Below are 23,862 nucleotides of genomic sequence, written 5' to 3'. Positions count from 1 at the left end.
AACCCTAATGTACCAGCACCTCTATATATAGCTCCTCCGTTCCCCTCAACACCTCATCTATTTCTGTCTGATCCGTACAGGTGTGCAACAATGAAGCCACATGCACCTGTGACACCACCTGGGCGGGGACAGACTGTAGCATGCCTGACCCGCCTAAAGAGCCTGAGGCCACTCAGGACGAAGGACCCAAGGGTCGGTTTCCACCTCTTTCAACGTCTGGCATCTGATAGAATGAATAACACACAAGTTTTATGTGCACTCATTTAAACTTAGCCACGATGCACATCAGCAGCACCGACATATATACAGTATATAATGTATATGTTGTTCTGCAATACTGCGATGTCATTCTATATACTCTGAATACTCTGAGTCAGCACAGATTCTTAATCGTCAGAGAGTACGGAAGATCATTTCAGCTGCACAGGTGTACTGGGGTCGTAAAGATTTTCCATGTAAAATGGCGACTGAAGGAGAATATGAAAGCAGTGATACATTTGTTTAGTTTGATTCAGCAGATGAAATGGACGCACTGTCCAGCTTGTACACCTGATGCTTTGAGTACAGGGGAGGGTGGGGAGGTGGTTAAGGAGGTGGGAAGCGTCACAGAGAGAAAACCGTGTCACTTCATCCATGACTCTGAAGCGGAAGCCTGCTGTTTGTTTTTGACAGGGTGGTAATAATGCTCCTTTTCCTTCTGCACAGTGAGCGTGGCCACTAACAGGCTGATAGGGGCAGTAGCAGGGACCATTCTGGCCCTGGGGGTGATTTTTGGAGGCACAGGGTGGGGAATAGAGTAAGCATCTTTAACCCTTTCACAGCTCTTCCTCTCATAGTGGTGCCTCAGTGTGCGGGCGGTCTCGTGAGCCGGCCTGAGCCCGTGTGTGCGTCCCGGTGGCTTTGTGTTTTCTTGTGTGTTGGTGATGACCATATAATTGTCATGTGATTGGATGTTTTCAGTGTCGTGTGATTGATTGATGGATTCCTCCTCCTCCTCCTCCTCCTCCTCTCCTGCCACTTCCTGTTGTTCCCCATTACTACAAGCCTCTTTCTCCATCTTCCCTCTTCCTCTTCTTGTCCCTTTTCTTTCTCTTATTCTTAGTCGTTATGTGGTTGCTCCTGTGATCCTCTCCTTTCTGGGGCATGTGGGGCATTTAGATGGAAAAACAGTCCTGAGAAGTGTCCAGTTAGTGACCTGGCTTGCCAGTCAGTGGTAGGCTGTGTGGTGACTGGGACCCCTAAAAATATTTTCTACCACTCATACTGCAGGCCACATATACATATATACATACAGTGATGGATACCCAGGGTCTAGTCCTCTGCACAACCTTAATAAAAAAAAGACCACTGATAATCACTACCTCAGCTGACACCAGATAAATGTAAATATTCCCAGGGCCTTTACCTCATTGTCTTCACGTTGCACACTAAGGGGGCTGAAAAGCATGCAAAATACAGTCTCAGATTCAGATTCATTTTACTGTAATAGTATACTTATGGTATGTTTTCTGTTCCATGTGAAATCGTCTCTGTATAGTTACATGTTATTGATACATTGAGTGAGTATAGAAACTCATGTCTTTTTCCCCATAACCCTTTACAGGTCCTAGTGCCACCAATCTAATAATAGGCTCCATCGCCGGAGCCATCCTTGTGGCTGCCATAGTGCTGGGGGGGACTGGATGGGGCTTTAAGTAAGCAACACGCCGCATGCCTCTCCTGCTGTAACTCTAGCATCCCTGCTGCTTCTAGACACCAGGGTTTGAGCTCCTGCTACAGAATATGGACCCCAGACTGAACAGCGCACAAACATAAAGCTTTTTAAATTGAGTAATCTTTCTGAAAAGTTTTGTTGTGAACACTGGAAAGCACATGCCTAACACGTGTCTGAAATGCTCAGCTTCATCCAGTGTATATTTGTTGTTCTAATTAAGAGACTGTATGTGACATTCAGGGGTGTAAATGTGTTAGGGTGATTTGGAAAGACACCATGTGGGGGGTCTTCTGTGGATCTGTAGTAGAACCTCAAACTGATTGGACGGGCAGAGCTCAATGCTTGACATGCATGTTCAGTGAAGGATCTTATGACAGTGACGCAAAACAGAGGGGAAAGTACTTTTAAGAGTTAAATGGTTACAAAAAGCTTGTGTATGCCTGTATTTTTTAAGTTAAAATCTCATTTCCCCTCTGAAATCCAAAGATAGACCATCTAACATACCTCTTTGTAGCCAGGAAATGTACTTTATTGTACAATAGTTTATGTTGAATATGTTCCAATCTACCACTGATTAGCCTGCTGTCTTGAGCAACAGGGGTGTTACATCTTTTATCTTAATCTAAATAGGCCTAAGGAATAATTGAGAAACACAATCCTGCAGCCACCAAAGCATGCCAAATAGCAAAGCATCATGGTTGTCACAAAAAAGAAAACAAAAAGAAGGAGATAAAGAATAAGAAACAAAACATTTCTGCATGTTGACTTCTTGATTTGGAGGAGGTCAGTTCATTGCACAAAGGCTGAGCCGAACCCAGAGTGATTCGGTCCAGGGTTGTCGTGCTCTCATCGCTTCCATGATCTTTTTCCCAATCCGTTACTGTTTGAGGGTGAGACTTTAAATGGAGTGGTGAGAGAGAGAGAAGCCAGGACCGTTTTTGTTTGCCGCAGCCTTTGTGCCATGGCTGGCCACACCCACCTGGATGGCCAGGCTCCGCCCTAGAGCAGAGCAGGACTCTCGGACCCGCCCACACCAGCTGCCATTGCTGCCTGCTTCACAGACCTGGTACAGACACGGCGCATTGCACTGCATGAACCACGCACAGCAATAGTGCCACCTTCAACTGGCCTACTATTGGAACAGGTGCATGACAGAGTGATAGAAGCCCCACAACAAGCCACAGTACGGGGAGGTTATGCATCACTCCTGTTGTCGTATTTGTTGTTGTCCCACTGTTGTGGTAGTATTTATCGTTGCTGCTGCTGCTGCTGTGGTTGTTGTTGATGTGGTTGTCTCCTCTTTCCCTCCTCTATAGAGTATATTGTATGTTAGCTCTTTCCTCCCAGATGAATATGTTTTGAGTGGAACTAATGTCTTTCCCATCAAAACTGGTAATGAGACATGTCTCCTACACTTCACCTTGTAAACTGATGTTGCACGCACAAGCCAGTTGGCAGTTGTCTGCAAGCAGGCAACAGGGGATATTTACATTCACAGACCTTCAAAATTCATATTCTGGTATCAGCTTTTGTGAAAGTAGAAGTTTGTTCTTTTGCTTAATGAACCTGGTGACAGTTTTCATTGATGTCATCTGACACTGGTCTTCAGTATGGTCTTGTAATAAAAAGAAAAACAAGTTTACCATACTGTGCATCATCACATACTGACATATGAAGGTTTGTGAATATAAATACCCCTGTCTGCCTCTTTGCAGACCAGGCTGTACTGGCCAACATGGACCAACCTTTCCTCACTCACACATCTTCAGCATTTTGATCTTGAAATCCTCAAAAATGAAAAATTTTCATTTGCCAGAACTGTTTACTCGTGAGTCGACTATTGTAAACTGAAGAGATGAGTGCGGTTGCTTGTCCAGGTTGCACTTGTCATGTTTACAGATGTGCTAATAGCTGACGCTGACACGTGTTTCTTGTCTCCCTCATAAGAAATGTGAAGAAACGGCGATACGACCCCAACGCCACAGCCATTTAACCCAAGGAGAGATGGTAATCAGAGATGGACTCCTTCAAGGCTTCCTTTAATGGGCTACCTGACAGCTGGACTGCACTTATTGCTGCTGATCTTTGGCATTAGATTTACTTGAAAAAGACATAGAGGACATTTTAACAAATTCCATCGTAGTGACATTAGAAATGCAGCCTTTTCAAACTCCACTTCACCCATGTAACGCCCACCCCCACCCTGATCTCTAGAATGACAGAGCTCCTCTTCCATTCTTTAGTGCCAGTGCACAGGCGTTCAGGCGGAATCCACACCACTCTCTCACCTGGCATGATTATCCGCACAAAGCGTGCTGCTTGCTGGCCCCTCTGGCATGAAGAGCCCTCCCCGCAGGGCTCTGCATGGCTACGAAAGCTATGAATATACTGCAAAAAAAAAAACATATAAAGAGAAAAAAAATGCAACGCAGGGAATAACCTCATTAAAAAGCAAACTCTGTTTTTTTATAGATGATTACGAAGCATAAAAAAGGCTTCATGTGAGGACCCGTAAGGGCAGTGCAGACCACATAGTGAATGCACACACACAGGTTGCAAAATTGTACATAAGAGAGGAGTTCAGGTTTGGAATTTAACAGCATATTTTACAAGGACATCAATTGCTTTTGTTTTTTATCTAAGCATGTTGTATAGCGGGTGTTTTTGGCAATGTTATTGAAAAAACTGCAATTGTGATTCGGGCCAAAATCGTAACCGCACGCTGCACAGACTGCGAAGGTTACGCAGCTGTGGTGTCGAGGAGAAGCATGTCAGTTCTAGAGGGATTCAGACTGAGATCAGGACAATTCAACGTCACAATATTTCCCCAACCCCCCCGCCCCCACCCCGCAGTGTTTTCAACAGTGACTCAAAAGCCAAAGAACCAATCACCCTGAACATATGGATGTTGTTGCACACAGAGCACTTTCCCCTCTGTCTGCAGCCAGTGGTGCCTCTCCTACTGCTGAGGGCATGAAGTCTGTCCATGCAGGCGCTCACCTGTCCAGCCAGGTCTCACTTAACAGTCCTCATCAACACCCACTATACCCAGCTTAGCCTTTTGCTCTCATAAACTCTTAGTAGAAGTCAAGTTCAGCTCTACTGGTAACGCTGCATGCAATCACTATAGTGGGCTTATAATTCTATATGGGAGCCCCCAAAAATCCGCAAGAAAAATATACTACAAAAGATAGGTGCATGTCAACAACAAAACATTTAACTTTTATTTACTATGCAAAGAGAGATATTGCACAAAAGTATGGGTAATAATGATATCAACATAGACATGGAATTACAGAAACCTCCGCTAATCAGCTAAACTTTTGTATTTGGCCACTCCCACGTCTCGTTTCATTTCGCTTCAACGTACTCAAACTACGAATGGACAAATATAAAAAAGAACTGGATTAATATTTACAACGAAAAGCGAGAGAGCACCTTTTCTTTTACATTTGTGGAACTGAAAATCATTTTTGTGTGTTTTTTCATCCAATCGATCTGATATTTTTAATCACACACATGCACACAAATACACAAACACACACACTGTATGGTGCCTGTACATATTGAGGCCTGAACAGTTTCCTTGTGCAGGGCTATTATTTCCAGTCCAGCTGATAGTTGGTGTGTTCCAGGTGCTGCCATAGCACTGGCATTGTTGTAATCCTCCATGTTACTCATCGTCTGGTGTCCCTCTCTCACTGCATCATGTACAGTTGGACCGATGAATAAACTACAGACAAATTTTATCAGAGCGTCTCTGTCTCTTTCTCTATCAAATTATCACTTTACTTTATTTATCCTGTGAAGCATAACTGCTATATGACAAATATGACAGCATTTCAGTGTAGCTGACTTTCTGATGAACTTTTTACATTTACATTTGCTCTGCTAAGACAAGCATAAAGCTACATCTTTATGAATTAGTATAGACAATACTTATATATTTCACTGTTGCATATATCACTTCACATATATTGTCCACAGATTTATTCAGTGTTATTCGTTAGAAGCCTTTTATTCTTTCAGGGTATTATTGACTATTCGTTCTTTTCAAACAGGCAAGTTATTTTTTTAAGTACAGAAAATATGTCCGTCTAATCTATATAGATTAGATTAGAAGAGGGTATCTGTTCTTTCTTGAATTCAATTTTTCTGTTTTCAAAACAGGACCTGTCTGTTACAACTAAACTAATTTAACATTTGGCAAAACAATCTCACCATTAGGTCCATTCAGTAGCTGAATTTATTCTGACCTTGTGGTGACTGTTTTGTCAGCTGCTGTTTCCAAAGTCAAAAATTAACTTTCAATCTCAACTTTTTTCTCTCAGCTGTATAGAAGTGGGAATTATGGGATAATGGAAAAATCTAAAATGTAGTGTACCAGTAGCACAAGTAGACAAGAGTTGTATAGTCAACAAAACACAGCAACATGTCAGCTAATATTAGCCACCATAAGCTACTGGTCACACCAGAACAAGTGTACTGAACTGAGTCACATTGTGTTTTATTGCATGTAAATTAAACCTTTATTTGTAAAAGGAAGAATGTGTTATTTCTTATTCAAAAATGACTTAAGTCTCACTTTAAGATAACATGGATAAAGGTCCTTAAAGTGTTGTGGACATTTAAAATGTCATATCAACTAAACTCTGTCTGCTGAGGAAGATCATATGTTACAATTGAAAGCTTAAGAACAGTTATCAAGCTCAATTAACTTTTTGTCACAGAATTTAAAATGTTTGTAAACAACAGAAAAAAAAGAAAAATACATTTTTGCCTAAAAACATCTTACTATTCAGTAATTCAAACTTTTAAAATAGGTGCAACATTTATGGTCCTACAGATTCAAAGTTTAGGGCAGAAGTTCTCAGATCCTTCACGTAAGTAAAATTACTAAAACCACAATGTGAAAATACTCCAAAAGTCCAGCTTTCAAAATCATACTTAAGTAAAAGTGCAGAAGTATTATCACTTAAAGTATTCAAATTAAACAAATGTTCTGGAGAAAATTGGCCCCTGCCACTGATATATAAATTATATTATAAGTTAATACTGATGCATCAATGCGCAAGTAGCATTTTACTGTTTGCAGGGTTGAGGTGGAACTAGTTTTAAATATTTCATATAGCTTACAGTCCAGTGGTTCCCTACCTGTGGCTCAGTGTATTTTATAAACATATTTTTTATGTAAAATCTTGATCTTAAGCATAATTAGCAACTATAGCTGTCAGATAACAAAAGTATTGGAGGTCAAATTACATTTGTCTGTCATAACATTTTGATTCAGTCCTGATTGGTGAAGGAACTACTTGACATCACCCTTTCTTGAGCTAAAAGAAAGAAGAGCATTGGCACACAGAAATCTCTCATGTCAATTAACCAAAACTCTTCTAACTTTGGAAGAAAATTATGTGTTCATAGGACCATATCATTAAGAAGATGGTTGAGAAAACTCAGTTTTGCTGATCTCTTACAGTTTCAGTAACAAGATTTCACACTCTATCCAGGGGGACTCCAGTAAAGCATACTAAATCACATCGAGAATTAATTGGTTGCTCGTGCTACAAAACCCTTAACACTCCACAAATCAATATAAATATTTTCTATAGGCCTATTAAACAATGGATTAAAGGGCTATAACATGGAGATGGTCTCTCTCTAACAAAACCACAGTGAATCAACCAACTTTGCAGCTCTGCAGAGCCTTTCAGTCTGTTTCAGATAACTATCTTGATTTTCACCCCTGCAGCTCTGCTCTCACCAGCATTGTTTATGCAGCAGGCAGCTGTTTTCAGCAGTGATAATCAGCACGCTAGCTGCCTGAAACCAAACATCAGACAGTTATCAACCAGCTGGTGAACATAGTGGAGCATTTAGCAGATAAAGAGACACATATTTCCCTCAGGAGTTGGGGGAGAGAAAGTGCTAAAAGGGGAGTGAATATTGGACTTACATTCATCAGGTTGTCTAAACAGTCCGCTGGATGTGTTTCCATTACTTTTATATAACTGTTCCAACCATTTATCAACTGTTTATGCATATAATTTTAGCTTTCTCAATAGTTTAAAGGGTGGATACATTATTGTTTGAGTTTTTGAGGTTTTTATGTCATTCTGTAGCTTCACATTAGTGTTCCATATGTATTCAAATCTGAAAATTCAAATTTTGATCAAGGTACGTATGTTTTAGCATCAAAATGCCATTTTTCCAAGCCCTTCAAAAAACTTTTTCCCATGTAACCTGATGTAGGTTTCTGCATGATGATGTTGCTACATATAAACTGATGTAAACCCCCTAGCCCCCCTAGCCAGTAGCTACAGAGAGCACTCACTGTTGCTGCGGCTCAAAGTTTTAAAAATGAACTCTGAGCTCTTCTCCCACCAGTAAATGGTTCAGGATCAGAGCAGAATCCCGTGTGACTCACAGGTGTTATTCCTCCCAAAGCTCCAGCTCTGCTCCCGGCTGTCTCCTCCAGAACTCACGACACTCAGCAGTTGTATGTCCCTCCGCTCCATACGGTGCATTTATAAACATCTCATGTACTCAGACTCAGCACTGAAACATTGCTCGTAGTATATCTGGACAATTTTTCATGCTCTCACATACAGTGAGCGAGTATGTTAGGAAGACACTGTGAGTGGACTGTGTGTGTGTGTGTCGGGGCATCAGTGATAAATAAGTGGCTACTTTTTGTTAAAAGTTTTAACTGTTTCAACTGTTTATTCATTACTTTAACATAACTATTTGAGCTGTTTATCCATTACTTTTATATTTGAACAGTTTATCAATTATTTTTAGCTAAGTGTTGCTCTGCTCACTTGCTAACTGGTTTTCATGCACTCTCAATTCCAACATGTGGTGTTAGTCATTCTCTTGAATGAGCAATAATATTAGGACTTTTCAATACAATGCACTCCAGTACACACACGCACACACACACACACACACATATATAAACACTGATCTATATGACGTTGATCAGTGTGTGGAGAAAAAATCTCTGTACACATGTCTTAGAAATGTTCTTCCCTCATAGTGCAAAACTCAAATTATTTCTCATTTAATAATAATAATTTGTTCTTTCCAGCCTCTCTTCCTGTCTAGAAGCACCGTAACATTACATTTAAGTTTATAATTTAGGCCTTGCAATGGAAATTGTCATAAAGTCTACTTTTTTGCATCATCAGAAGAATGAGTAACTGAGTAACAATCCCACCCAGTACATTTAGTGTTGGCCTCTCACTGTGAAAATAATTACATTTGAGATCAGATATGCATGTGACATTTCAGTAAAAGCATAGATGTAACTCGTGCACCACTCTCTGAAACACTATTCATCACTGTGCTTGTTTTTACAGATAGAAGACCCTCCCCAGTTTCTGAGGTGGGATTGCATGTGCTGGCTTTTTATCTTGAACTGGAAACGTTTGTCCTGTGTACACATACATACATATGCATTGAGCACTATATATACTACATTGCATTAAAGCTCTGAATGAAGATTCTCTAATCCAATAAAACACAGATGTCAATGTAGGATACATTATGATCACAAAATGATTTATTTTCTTTATTTGCACCACAAACAATCTGGTTTTCTTAATGCAAAGAAGTCAAAAGTCTTTTGATCATACAAAAGATTCACTGCCAGAGGACTGATTTGATGTCATCCAGCACAATGATCAGTCTGGGACATGTTAGAAACAATCAATTAATTATTAACAATTAATTTCTTAAGTAATTTTAAGCACTTCTAAAATGTGAGACCTTGCTGCTTTTCCTTGACTTTCATTATAGTACATTGAATATCTTTAGATTTTACTGTTGGTTGGACTAAAACAGCTATTTGAAGATGTCAACTTGGGCTCCAACGACTCTTCCAACATTTAATTGAGCAAAAAATGAATCAAGAAAAACATTAATTGATAATTAAATTAATTGTTAGTTGCAGCCCAACAGACATGTTAAATTTAATTGAGACTGACTTAAAAATATGAACCAATCCTTTAATCAAGTGGACCACTCATATGGCTAGTTTGTCTCTGTAGTATCAATAATATTAACGTAAAATACAGCAGAGTTTTCATCTGTGAAAAGTAGAAATCAGGTTTCTTAAATGTTATTATTTTTGAAAAGTATGATTGCAGGGAAGCTCTCACTATTGATCAGTTATGAGCTGGAAGAGCCAGCTAGGAGCTATTTTCCCCTGATGACCAGACTGATCAGTGTTTGCTGGACAAACCTTTACAGCACAATAATAAAAAATAATTTGTACCCTTTCAAGGGACAATTCACCTGCGTACATTGCACTTTTTGTACAATGCAGGTTCATTATTCTAATGTTATTCTGATAAGAGCTGCATTTTTTTTTCTTAAGATAAGGCTGCATATATTATTGAAAAAAACATGATTGATATACGTGACAAGCGGTGGGCTAACACTGCCTGCAAAGGAGGGAGGCACTGACGTCAATTAAGACCCAACATATACTTACCAAACTCCAATCAACACTATAGTCTTGGTAGTCGGCCCAGCTTTAGTGGTAAGTAGTCTTTTATTGGAAGATATTCTAGTTGTATTGCATTTTGATTACGTTTATAGTATTATTTAAATTTAGGCCTATATTATGTTTTTTTTTTTCTGGTTAGTAACTGTTACTTATCAGGACTATATGCCACTATTCAGTGTAATATTTATTTATTAGCCAGCAATAAGACTTACACAGACTGACATATTAGTTTGCAGATGTAGCCTGGAATGCAATCTAGGTAACATCAAGCAGTTAAATTGCAAAGAAAATGTTTTGAGAGGTGTTTTCAGAGTGTTTACTAAGCTGCTAAACGAGCTAAATAATCAAATGTAGCTTAATCAACTTGTTAATTGAACTTAATTGATGATTCAGTAGTAGAAACAGCTTAAATGTGGTATGTTTTGCCCTGTGCAGATGGTCCCGCGGCTCCTGAACATACCTGCGGCCACAGTGTTTGTGCTGAGCTGCATGTGTGCCGCGCCGCTGCAGGGCCAGAAGCCGGGCCAGGTAGACCCGCTGACGGCCCACCGGGCAAACCCGCAGTGCTGGGACTCCTCCTCGGCTCTGCTGCTCGAGATGCGCTCCCCAAGGATCGCTGACACAGTGCCCGCCTTCTGGGACCTGATGGTGTTTCTAAGGTCTTCAGACAACAACAAACACACGGAGCTGTTCTGGGACCTGGCCCGGCTCTTCTGGGACATTTACGTGGACTGCGTGCTGTCCAGGAGTCACGGCCTAGGGAGGAGACACATCACCGCGGTACACTCCCTCATCACTGACAGTAAGAGTCCAACACACGCACAAACAGACACACGCACGCACGCACACACACACACACACACACACACACACGCAGTTAGGAGAGGCTCATGTAAATGTGGGACTATCGCATTGCTGTCTATGTTTCTCTCCTTATTTTATTTGTAATTTGTAATTCAGACGTTTTATGAACTTTTCCAGTAGTTAAAACACAAATAATTAATCCGTTTTTGGTCGGTAGGCTACAGTGGTGAAGTAATTAAGCACATTTACTCAAGAACTGTTCTTAAGTACAACTTAGAAGCACTACACTTGAGTATTTCCATTGTATGCTACTCTATACTCTTTTACTTTTGACAGCTATTATTACTAGCTATGCACAGATGAAGATTTTACATTAAAAACTTGTGATTAGTTCATAATATATAATGTATTGGTGGGCGATAGATAAAATTATCCAACAGTATACTGTATAAGTAGTTACAAGGAACTAATCCTGTAGGCACAACTTTAAAATGCTGCTTAGACATTACATACATCAGTAATAATAATTCAATAATATGATATACTGTATAATATTATAATATTCACCAGAGCCATTCTGCTGCATGCTGAGAATACTTTTACTTTTACTTTACATTGTACTAGAACATTTTTTTTGATAATATTTCTGGTACTGAAGGATCTGGAAACTTCCACCACTGGTAGCAGAGAAGACTGGAAGACTGGTCAGATTGGATCCAACTATCCAACTATAATCTTTAAATACACAATTTATCAATTACTTTTATAAATTACTTATCAATTACCTTTTTATAAAACAATTTTCAGCGTATATTCACATATTGTCTGACATCTTAAGAGTGACTAAGTGACTACAGTCACTAACGCTAGCCAACAACTAAATCTGTTCTCTAATCTAATTTCTTCTAAAGGTTTGTTTAAGTAATATTAAGAGTCAGAGGAAATAGTTTAATTAAATAACTGTTAATAATTATCCAGTATCCTAAAGGTCAAAATCAACTGGTCTGGTTTTCTTTAATATTTACACACAACCTGAATCTTTAATTGCAGCATTTCAAATTCTATCCTACACAACATATGAAATTCACCCACTTAATTTATTTTTTATTTTTTGCCGCATTTATTGTAATAAAAGTGGCGCAAAACATCAGATATGTCATTATGTAATGATAGAATATATATATCTACAGTATAAACATATATTTTCTTAAATATATATATTTTAGTAGAACTCAAGTCAGTAATTGTGTACAGCCATTAAAAACTTTTAAATGATGTCTTTTGTGCTCTCAAATCACAAATTCAGCCTTGCTCTCATCTCTGCTGCAAATATCATGAAGCAAAACTAATCAACCAGCTTCACACCAACCCCAGGTCTTTGCTTTTGTATGAGTAGTAGTCTATCTATCTACTGATGACAGCAACAAGGCCTCTGAAAATGTTGGGGTCAAAGGCCAGGTCTGATGAAACGCTGCTTCAGGTCCCTCTCTGAAGTTTAGTTTAGTTTAGTTTAGTTTAGTTTAGTTTAGTTTAGTTTAGTTTAGTAGTCTATTTAACAGCAGTCATGCACGACACAACTGTTGGGCCAGAGTTAGTTATATAGCTGATATTAAAAACAATACAGTACAATACAAACAATTAAAGACAATACAATTAGCAAACTTTACAAACAATACATCACATATAAAGAATCATATAAAATATACATTACATATTGTCTGCATTGGAAAACATTTGGTTCCTTAAAAAGGTTTAGATCAGTGATCACATGACTGGTTTGTCTTGAGCCATGTTTTAAGTGTTACGGGCGGGAAGTCTCTGAGTTTCATTTATCTGCTGCTCTGACTGAAAATGCTGATTGTCTGAAAGCAGTTTTCCTAAATTTGGTACCAAATAATGCATTAGTAGAGAAATTGAACTTTGACAGTTTGGTTAAAAGAACTTGATTGGATGTATCAAAAACCTTTTTAAAATCAAGGAAAACAGCATCAACAACACCTCCCCTATCACGGCTGGATTTAATTTGTTCAATAAAATAGCAATTTGCTGTCTCTGTGGAATGATGTTATCGAATCCAAACTGCAGAATATGCAGTGGGAAATGGCCAAGGTTTAGATGGGCTAATTTGGTCACAAATTAGTCTTTCAATTACTTTAGAGATAACTGCGAGAAAACACAGTCAAAAACATCTTTGGTCTTCAAGCTTTTAAACTGACTCAAGATTTTGATTATGGAGGACACAGACACTTCAGAAATGTTAAAAACAGGGAGATTATAATTTAGTGGTATAGTGACCTTACTTCATAAAACAAAATCTCATGCCAGATCTTGAACTGAATCTATAAAATAATTACTAAACACAGAAGAAATCAGGACTTTGTCTTGAGTTAAAATCCCCTAAACTTGTAATCCAAACCCTTTACGTCCTTTGTTTCTGTCTTTCTTTAGAACTCTATTGATGTTTTCCCACGTTTGCCTGCTGTTCCCTTTAGCATCATTTATAAGATCAATAAAGAAATTTGCTTTTTTCTTTCTCAATTCGTTTACAACTTTATCATGTAGATGCTGAGTGTGGTTTTCAAGGTGTGGTCCCTCCGTTTCATTAAATTCCACAGTTGTTCATTTAACCAGGATGAGCTCTGCTTCTTTCGGGAATGTGTGACGTTTTTTTTTTTTTTTTACTGAATTCACCTTTAACCTCATTACTGTTGCCAAAGCTGCTTTAAGAGGGCTGAAGAAAGAGGACCTAGATTAAACAAAATTAAAAAGGTGAAGAATCTGGGACGCCACATTGCATAGATGAACCCTGTGGAGCTGCTTTGGGCTCATCAAGGAATTAAGTATCACCTCATTCATTCTACAGATTGTACAACTCATCCCACAGCAGGACTGGCACTTCCCTCGACTACAGTCCTTTCATGAATACTTTATCTGTGTTTTAGTACAATTTTGAATCAATAAAGAGAGCTGGAGGCACAATACTGCATTAAGAAGTTAACAATATACAGTATGATGCCCAAACGTTTTTGTAGATGTGGCTGAATGTATAAATGTTGTTGTACCATAAATGCTGTGCCATGCTTAGCCTTTGTGTGTGTGTGTGTGTGTGTGTGTGTGTGTGTGTGTGTGTGTGTGTGTGTGTGCGTGTGTGTGTGTGTGTGTGTGTGTGTCCTCCAAACAGAGTCCTTCAAGTTCAACAGCTCGGGGGCATATCTGTGGGCGTGGCTCAGCGTCAGAGTGAGACGCAGCGGTCACATCAAGACCCTGAAGACCAAACCAAAACCAAACACTCACTAACACAAATAATCAGTGACACTCTGTTGTTGATTGACTTTATTCATGATTTACTTCCCAACTAAAAAAAACAGACTATTTCACTGTAATCATTGCTACAGGAACATGGAGGATATGTGTTGTTGCCAATAGTGAGTTTTATTGACATTGTCATGAACATATGTTATTGTTTGTGTGTATGTGTGTGTGTGGCATCAGTATAATATCTGTAAAGCACAATGAGGTGTCCTGATAAATGAAAATACCATGCAGAGTGCAGGCCTCATCTGACTGCATTATTTTATTTTATTTAATTCTGTATCAGGACAAGTGTATTATTACACTTTCAAAGAAAAGAAGCAGTGTGTTTAATTCTTTCCCCTACAAGAGTTAAAGGACCAGTGTGTAAGATTTAGGGGGATCTATTGGCAGAAATGGAAAATAATATTCATAAGAATGTTGTTATTAGTGTATAATTGTTTTTGTTACCTTAGAATGACCCCTTAATATCTATAGAGGGAGCAGGTCCTCTTCCACAGAGCCCACCATGTTTCTACAGTAGCCCAGAATGGACAAACCAAGCACTGGCTTTAGAGAGGGCCTTTTGAGTTTTTCAGTCGGTTTCAATTTGCTATTTCACCACTAGATGCCACTAAATCCTACACACTGGTCCTTTAACTATTAATGTTGCATAAAGAGCTAGTTTGTTGTGCTTACCTGCACATTAATACACCTTGTACACAAATTTAAAATGATGATTTAACATTTGAACTATGTTTGATTTGCCTTTATGTTTGATTATGACATAAACCTGCACGCCAAGCCATGTTTTTGTAGCCATAATCATATATTACTGTATTATGTGATGATGTTTGGACAATTCGTGTCAAAATAATTGTGTTTGTGTGTTTGTTCGTTAGTTAATTTTAAGTACAATGAATTAATGTATCATGGCTGTAAATTGTATTTCCTTGACTATTCAGTCCACCATCTGCCAGCAGATTTCTAAAAAAATAAATAAAGTGAATGAGCAGCCTGACTATGACGTACATTTTTAGCTTGTTTTGGGGTTGATATGTGGCACAGTTTTGGCCCACAAACCAAATGTTGGTATTAAAATTTAACCAAAACCCACACAAGGTCAGACTATTATTTAATTTATATTACAGTAAGAGAAAGAAAATAAATCACATTAATTCATTTACAAGTCTAGTTTGATTTCATAATAATTGTCTAATAATTTCCTAATACCTTTCCCAAACATTTTCCTGTAATGTGATATTAATTACAGGTCAAATAAAGATAATGTTCATTCACTGATTCTAATTATTGGCTGTGTAACCACAAGAGACTTTTAGTCAGAGCACAGTAGATCAGCTGAACATAAAAAATGTGAAATTTGTTTACAGGCAGCATAAAGTTCAACATTTAGCAAGAATTAAGTTTCCAAAAATAAATGAATAATGACATACATGTATTTACTTGAGTTTAAATGGAGAATTTCCTTCAACAGCTGCTTCTCTTCCTTTTTAGGCCGAAATGTGTTCCAGACAGCCTTGTTCTTTCCAGGAAACTTCTAGGAAATGATGACCTGTAATACGCCTTATTTTGCAATAGTTGGCAATAACAAAATAATCTTAAAACCACACTACATGTAGTACCATATGTTAGTTCAGCACAATATTTGATTCAACTTGTCAATCATCGCCAGTTATCAATTTGGTAAAATAACACAATTAATGAACATATCGATAAGTATTAGTGAGAAGTGTCTTTTATTTGAGTTAAAATAGTTAAAATAAATGACATTTTGTCTGGCAGCCAGGAGTTAGAAATCTTATCTGAACCAAATTTGACCTCAGTGTTGAACAGAACATTTCATTTTCATTTTTCATTTTGAGTAACTTACAGTTATAAAAATTACATAATAATCATACTTGAACTGTCATGACCTCAGTTCTGTCATGATTAGAGGAACAGGCGGAACCAAAAGCAGAGACTGCAGGCTGATCGAGGCTGATAAATAAAAAAGTTCTTTATTTTGGGACTGTGCAGGCAAAAACAAAAAGCTGGCTGAGCTGAGCAAAACTGAACACAGGACAAGACTGAAGAAACTGAACAGACTGAAATGTAGAAGCAAAACTGAAACAGACTGCAAACAGAGCGGACTGAACAAACAGAACAGAGGATCCAACCAAACTGAAACCAAGACTAAAATACAACCTGAAGTAGTAAAACAACAAGGCAGGCTGGGAGCTGATTGGCTGAGGGAAACACAGGGAGCAGGGCAAAGCTGAAGGGACTGATGCAGTGCAGGTGTGGAGGGAAAAACAGAGCAAAAAGAAAACCAAAACCCTGAAAACACAATACCTCTTAATCACAAACCAGCACACATTAACCCGTCAAAGAACATACAGTAATATAAAATGAAAACAAAACCAAAACCATGAGTCTATGACAAGTTCAAGCACACATCAGGCTGTTTGCCTAGACCACATATTGAACATCGTGATTCAAACAAAGCTCATTGCACCCATTTGGATTATTAAGCTGCTTTTATGGAATGCTGGTTTTAACTTTATGTTACCAATAAATCTGTAAACCTAGAGGTTGTTTCCAAAATGACGTGTGCGATTTATTCTCCAGTCAGGATACGTTTCAATCTTTGATTAACATCCAAATATGGGCATATGCGTCAAACAGGTCCGATGCACATCTCTGGTTCACAGGTCGCACCCTCTCCTTAACTTTTCTTTCAATTTCTACTTCCTTGTTTGTGGATTTGTTTTGACATGAACCGCAATCTCTGTGTCTCTGTGAAGTTCGTATTTTTGGATATAAAACAACACATGTCAGTACTCTGCAGCTTGCAGTAAATCGAGTATGTTGAAGTTAACAACAAGTATTCTTTTCAGTCGGACCTGCTGAAAACCTGATCGTCTCTGAACAGGTAGGATTGCGCAAGTCATGTTTAGTTTAAGTATAAAAATCTGTTGAAATGGTCAAATCAATCAGAAAATCAGTGACTGTAGGGCAGCTGTAGTGTGTTGAAGTGATCATGTGATGGCAGGTCATATTGTTATATATTAAATAGCGCCTGCTGTTGTGATTATCTTTAATAAGCAGGGGCGGATTTAATGATTAGGAGGCCCAAGGCAAACTCTGTCTCCCTTTATTTTCAACTTTTCTCTAACTAAATGTTGGTATTGGCACTTGTAGAGAAAGTACTCAAAACGTTTTTCTAAAGTAAAACTATTAATAAAGCACAGTAAAAATACTGTAAAAGTCATACATTCAAATTTTTACATAAAGTGAAGAGTGAAAGAGAGGAATTATTAGCACAATGTAGGCCTACTTAAATTTACTAACATCTTTTCAAGCTGGAGCTTTTAATTCTGATATAATGCTGGATAGTTTAATCAATAATAATGTATCATATTTTAATTGTTATATTTTGTGAGTAAAATCTGAATCTGTAGCATAACCAGTAACATTTATCTGTCAGGTAAATGTAACAGTAAAATGTTTTCCTCTTAAGTAGAAATATACAGTCACATTTTTTTTAAAAGTGCTTTGGGGCCTTTTGTACATTATTGAGGGTACAATGAGTTAGAATAGTAACATAATTCAATACTTTTCATATGTAAACATCATAATAAATCTATAGCTGTTTTGGGCCCCAGGCCTACCTTTACTAATGGTAAAGTCCACCCCGACAATAAGACTTTATTTTTGTCCTTTTATGAGATTTTTTTTCCTTTGTAGGCTCTAAAACGATTTTCTTATCAACTGTAACTCATTGACATGTTCTCTTTCACACACATATAGAGGCACTAACCATTATTAAACCAGCTGCAACATGTAGAGAAATTGGTTAAGGGATTAAAAAAAAAAAAAAATCACACAAGCATCTACAGAATGTCATCCAGTTTTATTAACATTGTTATGTCACCATGTTTTTGGAAGAGGGTATATACATATAATGAGCTATGAAGGGCTGGGAAACAGAGGAATTATCTACTTCACAGTGCACTCTCAAATTTAAATTTTTCACTAATGAAAAACTAAATATCTGTATCTCACTTTTAGTGCAGGAAATGGATTTCCAGAAGCTGCTATTAGATGCAGGCAAGGCCCTTAGTAAGGACGAGGTGAAAGCTTTAGCATTTCTTTGCACTGACCTCTTGGGACGAGGCACAACCTCAGTGGAGTTGGCCAGCGACATCTTCTCCCGTTTGACAGATCAAGACCGCCTATCATCTGAGCAACCACATCTGCTGACCGAGCTTCTCCTGATAATCCAACGCACCCGTCTGGTCCGTGACCTCGGTCTCAATGTATCTACAACCGAGAGCCTTATCTCTCCTTACAGGTGGGCTGCCCACCTTATTAAGCATGACTTAGTTCACAGAAAATACATATAAATGCAGCCATTTACCATTAAATTCAGAGTAAATGAATCTATGTCCAATCTGGGATCAGACCTCCTGGAAACACTGAAAATCTGTTTTGTATTTATCTGTAATTCCAGGAAGCTGCTTTACGACCTTTCAGAGGACATTACTGATGAAGACTTGAAACAGGTGAAGTTCTTGTTGAACAAACAGCTCCCGCGCAGAAAACTGGATGAAAATGTTGTAAGTGTTTCTTCAGAATTTCAATGTTTGTAGTTTGCAGTGAAAACAGAAGTTGACATGCCATGAAAATCATGTAGAAGTTCATCTTCTGAAGCCAGAGAAGAGTTAGATGCTGCAGTTTCTGTCCTTTATATACATATCACACATACAAATTGTATTTTATGATAGTATTACAATGTCATACTATGTTTAATATTCTTAAAAAAGAAGTTAATTATATCACCTAAATGTGGAATCTGCTAGCTTCTGCTGCATAAAGTCAATTGTTATTATTTTTTAAGTGCCTCATGCTAAAATTAAGTGTAATTTGCTCATTTTTCAGACTACACTGGAAGTCTTCCAGGAAATGGAGCACAAGGACCTCATCAACAGCACTAATTTAAGTGTACTGAAGAACATAATCGAGTCTGTCTGTCCCATATTGAAAGAAAAGATCAACCGGTTTGAAGAAGTGCAGGGTAAGCTACAGAAACTTTACACTGAACCACCAGGAGCAGAGCAGGTTGAAGCAGGAAGAGCAGAAACAGAGATTAAACTGTGCAGACGGGGAGTGGTGATCACTTGACAGGGCCTGCAAGATGTACAGTACACTCACACTCACACACAGACTTGAAGGTGGGGAGGCAAGGACTAGGGTAGATGGTGTAAGCTGAGGATGACAATGCTGTAATATTTTTTGTCTTTCTTATAATTAAGATTTAATTTCCATGCAATTTTAATATTTTCTGATGAATCTGTCTGTAAATCACTTAACTTTCGTTTTATTATTATCATTTTAAACTACAGAGAGGTTCAGCGGCCCTATAGCCCAAGAGATGGGTGAACCGATGTCTGTGTCATATCCTTCTGAAAAAAACCAAGTATGTTCTTTGATATTGTGTTGAATTCCTCTGAGTTACTGACACTTTATTCTTCTTTTATTCTTTATTCTTTTTACTACAGTCAATCTAATATATGTTTGTTTTGTTCTGTTTTGTTTTTTTTATCAGGTCCCTCAGTCTTTCAATAGTGAAAGTACTGCTTCAGGTGAAATACCAGGTACTGTAGCGAATACTCTGTATACCTGGTCATATCTCTGTATCTGGTTAATTTGAGGGCTTTTAGTCCTTTACACTGGCTACGCGGTTAGAAAAATGTTGCTTATTTTGATGACAAAGTCACGACTTGACTCATCCATCCAATGACTCACTCATTTTATGACTTATTTTTATGACAGTAATCATTTTGTAAAAATGGGTTCATTTTTATATTATAATAATTAAAACATCTAGAATTGTAAAACTATAAAAATGCTACACTGATGCACATGTTAACACACTCATACTGAACACACTGATGCTGTATTTTTAAACATTTTATGGAGAACTATGATCCTAATACACGTTTTCCTTCTTTTCTGAAGAATTTCAGCTGTTGGCAATTCTTTGGGTTGGTTGTTTTACAACTGGAACATATTTTTAAGTACAGTACAGTGGATGTATTTCTTCTGAACCCTCTTTTATCACTTTCTTAGATCGTACAAATGTGGTACATGGTGGAGATGACTGTGAGGACCTGTCACATGGACTGAGAGAATTAAGCACCAGAACAAGCAACTACGACTCCTCAGAAGGTCATTATAAGTATTTTCTGTGGTAATCTATGAGTTAAATGAAATAACAGAACTTAAAAGAAACTGTAAATATTCAAATATAATTTTTTGGACTTCATCTTTGCCTAAAATCATTGCCCCTCCACCTTCCACCCTGTGATTATCTGTCCCATAGCGAGAAGTGATGCTATAGAAATATCGCTGTCTCAAGAAGACAAGACTTCCACTAAACCGAAGACCTTTCGCCACATACAGTTTCAGACTGCAAACACAAACAATGAGGTGTCTGATTATTTCTTTATTTATTTTACATAATTACATGTATTATCTAGCAAAAGATGTACATGATGCATAAAGCACATTACACATTACAATCCGTTTTCATTTACTCCGGGTCATTGATTTATCTCTGTAGGATTTGGGAACGTATCGAATGAATTCAGCAAAGAGAGGTATCTGCTTGATAATAAACAACTACAACTTCTCTAAATCCAAAGTGGCTCTCAGAATGCGGGAGGGGACCATAATTGATGAAAGTAAGTTGGACTAATTCTGATCATAAAGGAAAACAGTATTCAAGCCCTACTCCATGTGTGGACATACTGCAGCATATTTGCATGTATTTACACGTATCTGCGTCTCTTCCAGGAAATTTGAATGCTGTGTTTGAGTGGCTGGGCTTTGAGGTAGAGATACGGAGAGACTGTAAGAGGGAGGACATGCTGTCTGTTATCCAGGAGCTTGCCAGAAGAAACCATAGTCAGATGGACTGCCTGGTATGCTGCGTTCTTAGCCATGGTCTGGAACAAAGTGTATATGGCGTGGATGGCCTCACCGTCGAACTCAAGGAGCTGATGGAACCTTTCAATGGATCTCGGTGCTCCTCCTTGGTTACAAAACCTAAGCTGTTTTTCATCCAGGCCTGCCAGGGCACCCAAGAGCAGGCAGCTGTCTACATCGAGTCTGATGGCCCTACGGCCCAGAGATCGAACCAACAACCTTCTCTAACCATAAGGCAACCAGAACCTAAAATTTCCATCCCATGTAATGCAGATTTCCTGCTGGGAGTGGCCACTGTTCCGTCTTTTGTCTCATTTAGAGAGAGGAAGCATGGCACGTGGTTCATTCGGTCATTGTGCCAAAACCTTGTTCGTATGGTACCCAGGTAATACAAACAAAATACCAGCTATAAGATGATGTGGATTTTAGTCAGTGGTAGAAAGTAAATTAATTAATTTACTCTAGTACTGTACTTCAATACAATTTTGGGGTGCTTGCACTTTATATAGCATTTTCATTTTATGCTACTTTATACATCTACTCCTCTACATTTCAGAGGGAAATAATGCACTTTTTTCTTCACTACATTAATTCAACAGATCGAGTTGATCAGTTTATTAAATATGATGCATTGTTACAGATTAAACTACCCAACAGTATATGACGTAATTAAATTTAGCTCGAACTCAACCAACTACAATATTAAAGTACAGCTTACATATTAATTATACATTAATGATAATGATCCAATAATATAATAATGTAACACTGACAGGGACCATTCTGCATAATGAGTATTTTTGCTTTTTATATCTTAAGCACATTTTGTTGCAAATACTTCTTTACTTAAGTTAAATTTTCTGATAAGTATTTTTATCATGTGGTATTGCTACTTTTACCTAACCAAATTATTTGAATACTTCCACCTAAAATTTTAGTTACTTCAATTATATATGATACATTTGGATCAGAGAATAATTAATTATAACTATAGTTAGTAGCTTTTTAGTTCACCATCTCACACAATGTGTTTTATTTTTCCCAGTGGGTCCGACATTGTGTCTGTCCTGACAAAAGTGAACGCAGACGTTAGCCAGAGGACTGATATCACCGGTGAAAAAAAGCAGATGCCTCAGCCAGCCTTCACACTCAGGAACAAAGTGGTCTTTCCGATCCCCAGCGCCCCTCCTCCCAGCCTGCAGCCCTGAAAACAATCACCTGCCACCTGTTTGATCGACCTGAACAACAGATGATCCCTGAGTGACCTGAAGTGTTGCAATCTTTCATTCATTGTTTACAATTTGTTGTTATAAAGCATTAATCAAATGTGTTTTGCAATATTTTTATGATGACACCTGAACTAGCTCCATTTGCTGATGAAGACTGTGATATCTGGTTGAAAACTCACAAAAGGCTTGTAAGTGGAGCTTGAGCTAAGATGACTTTGTCACAAAATGATTTTATCGCTTCGTGTAAGTCTGTTATACCTGCCTGATCACTTCCTCCACACCAGCATTACCAAAATTGATCTGCTGATCATGCACATTAAGTTTGATGTAACATTTGAAACATCCAGCTCATTATTTTTTCTATTTAATCTTCTATACTCCTACTTTATACTTGGATATTGATTCCTGGTACCACCAGCACAGTAGCTTTTATATCCTCCGAATGTTATTGCATTATTTTAATTCAGTCATTTAATGTCACTGTATAGATACGGCTGTCACAAAAACAGCTCAAGAAATAAATTTTCTGTCAATCAAACAATAAACTCTTACAAAGCACCGTTGAGAAAATTTGAACTTTATTCATTTATAACTTGCTGAATCTTCAATGCAGCTGTTCTGTGTGAGTACGCTTAATTAACCATAATGCCACAAATTTGCATGAAAGTTAAAAATGTGGATCTATTAATATGTTGCTAGTGCTAGTTAATTGATAGAAAAGAAATCTTCAGCATCCATGATAACTAACTGAAGTCCTTTATTAAGCAAAAATGACAAATATTTGCTGTTTTTAGTTCCTCAAATGTGAGGATTTCATTGTTTTACATAATTCTCAATAATATCTTTGGCTTTTGAACTGTTGTTAAGACATGACAAGCAATGTGAAGGTGTTACCTCTGACTCAGAACTATTGATCTGCATTAACTCACTCACTCTTATTATCTACAATACCCACAATGAAATACCATGCAGTGTCGGGGTTAAGTATACACACCACTACAAAGTGTCAGATAGACCAGTCCCACCACAGAAAGCAGGAAGTATGTCAGCGTGAAGAAGAGAGGAGAGCAACTTTCATTAAATGAAATCTCCATCTTGAAATATAACATACAATAGGTGCCTAGCAGCTAAAGCCTGGCCGAGCCTACTAAAGGTAAACCTTGAATGCCAATATAATGTGGCAGAGGACCCAGCAAGCAAACAGCCAGTGGGAGGGGATTGGGAATGAAACAAACAAACAAACAAAGGTAAAATAACAGTAGAAAACAGTGGCTGGCCTGGTGCTTTGCAAAGGTACACAAACTCCCGTAGCACAATAATGC

At 38.0% G+C, this 23,862-nt stretch overlaps 3 protein-coding genes across 8 annotated transcripts in view; all 3 read left to right on the top strand.

Annotated features, from left to right (window-relative positions):
* Nucleotides 1-5,463, top strand: part of LOC121906794 (disintegrin and metalloproteinase domain-containing protein 23) — a 31,229-nt gene extending 25,766 nt beyond the window's left edge. For 3 of the 4 annotated variants that reach the window (XM_042425912.1, XM_042425911.1, XM_042425910.1), the window contains 3 exons: nt 81-192; nt 1,604-1,694; nt 3,662-5,463. In XM_042425912.1, coding sequence (XP_042281846.1) covers nt 81-192; nt 1,604-1,694; nt 3,662-3,707 — 249 coding nt within the window. In that variant the 3' untranslated portion in view covers nt 3,708-5,463. The remainder of the gene's footprint in view (nt 1-80; nt 193-1,603; nt 1,695-3,661) is intronic. The other variant, XM_042425913.1, reaches the window with a different exon arrangement.
* Nucleotides 5,464-9,704: 4,241 nt separating this feature from the next.
* LOC121906528 (protein FAM237A-like) lies at nt 9,705-14,699 on the top strand. 2 transcript variants are annotated; one of them, XM_042425421.1, is made up of 3 exons: nt 9,705-10,259; nt 10,662-11,028; nt 14,212-14,699. In XM_042425421.1, the coding sequence occupies exons 2-3, from the start codon at nt 10,662-10,664 to the stop codon at nt 14,325-14,327; spliced, it is 483 nt and encodes a 160-aa protein (XP_042281355.1). In that variant the 5' UTR covers nt 9,705-10,259; the 3' UTR covers nt 14,328-14,699. The 2 variants fall into 2 exon arrangements, with proteins under 2 accessions (XP_042281355.1, XP_042281354.1); XM_042425420.1 differs by having other exon boundaries at nt 9,705-11,028.
* A 2,286-nt stretch (nt 14,700-16,985) lies between these two features.
* casp10 (caspase 10, apoptosis-related cysteine peptidase) lies at nt 16,986-23,090 on the top strand. 2 transcript variants are annotated; one of them, XM_042425419.1, is made up of 12 exons: nt 16,986-17,006; nt 17,219-17,253; nt 18,393-18,675; nt 18,835-18,940; nt 19,263-19,398; nt 19,727-19,800; nt 19,930-19,978; nt 20,454-20,552; nt 20,707-20,813; nt 20,947-21,067; nt 21,180-21,696; nt 22,357-23,090. In XM_042425419.1, exons 3-12 carry the CDS (start codon nt 18,401-18,403, stop codon nt 22,517-22,519), a joined length of 1,647 nt encoding a protein of 548 aa, XP_042281353.1. In that variant the 5' UTR covers nt 16,986-17,006; nt 17,219-17,253; nt 18,393-18,400; the 3' UTR covers nt 22,520-23,090. The 2 variants fall into 2 exon arrangements, with proteins under 2 accessions (XP_042281353.1, XP_042281352.1); XM_042425418.1 differs by lacking the exon at nt 16,986-17,006 and having other exon boundaries at nt 17,043-17,253.
* The last annotated feature ends 772 nt before the right edge of the window (nt 23,091-23,862 follow it).

Source organism: Thunnus maccoyii, chromosome 11 (genome assembly GCF_910596095.1).
Source record: "Thunnus maccoyii chromosome 11, fThuMac1.1, whole genome shotgun sequence".
Lineage (NCBI taxonomy): Eukaryota > Metazoa > Chordata > Actinopteri > Scombriformes > Scombridae > Thunnus > Thunnus maccoyii.
Note: the sequence above shows the minus strand (reverse complement) of the source record. Positions and strands in the feature narration are given on the sequence as shown.

Excerpts from the sequence above, each read along its gene's own strand:
- LOC121906528 (XM_042425420.1), top strand. The coding sequence starts at position 10,644 with ATGTTTTGCCCTGTGCAGATGGTCCCGCGGCTCCTGAACATACCTGCG. Across the intron at positions 11,029-14,211 it reads ACACTCCCTCATCACTGACA|AGTCCTTCAAGTTCAACAGC; the intron begins GTAAGAGTCCAA and ends TCCTCCAAACAG.
- casp10 (XM_042425419.1), top strand. The coding sequence starts at position 18,401 with ATGGATTTCCAGAAGCTGCTATTAGATGCAGGCAAGGCCCTTAGTAAG. Across the intron at positions 20,553-20,706 it reads CAACTACGACTCCTCAGAAG|CGAGAAGTGATGCTATAGAA; the intron begins GTCATTATAAGT and ends TCTGTCCCATAG. Across the intron at positions 21,697-22,356 it reads CTTGTTCGTATGGTACCCAG|TGGGTCCGACATTGTGTCTG; the intron begins GTAATACAAACA and ends TATTTTTCCCAG.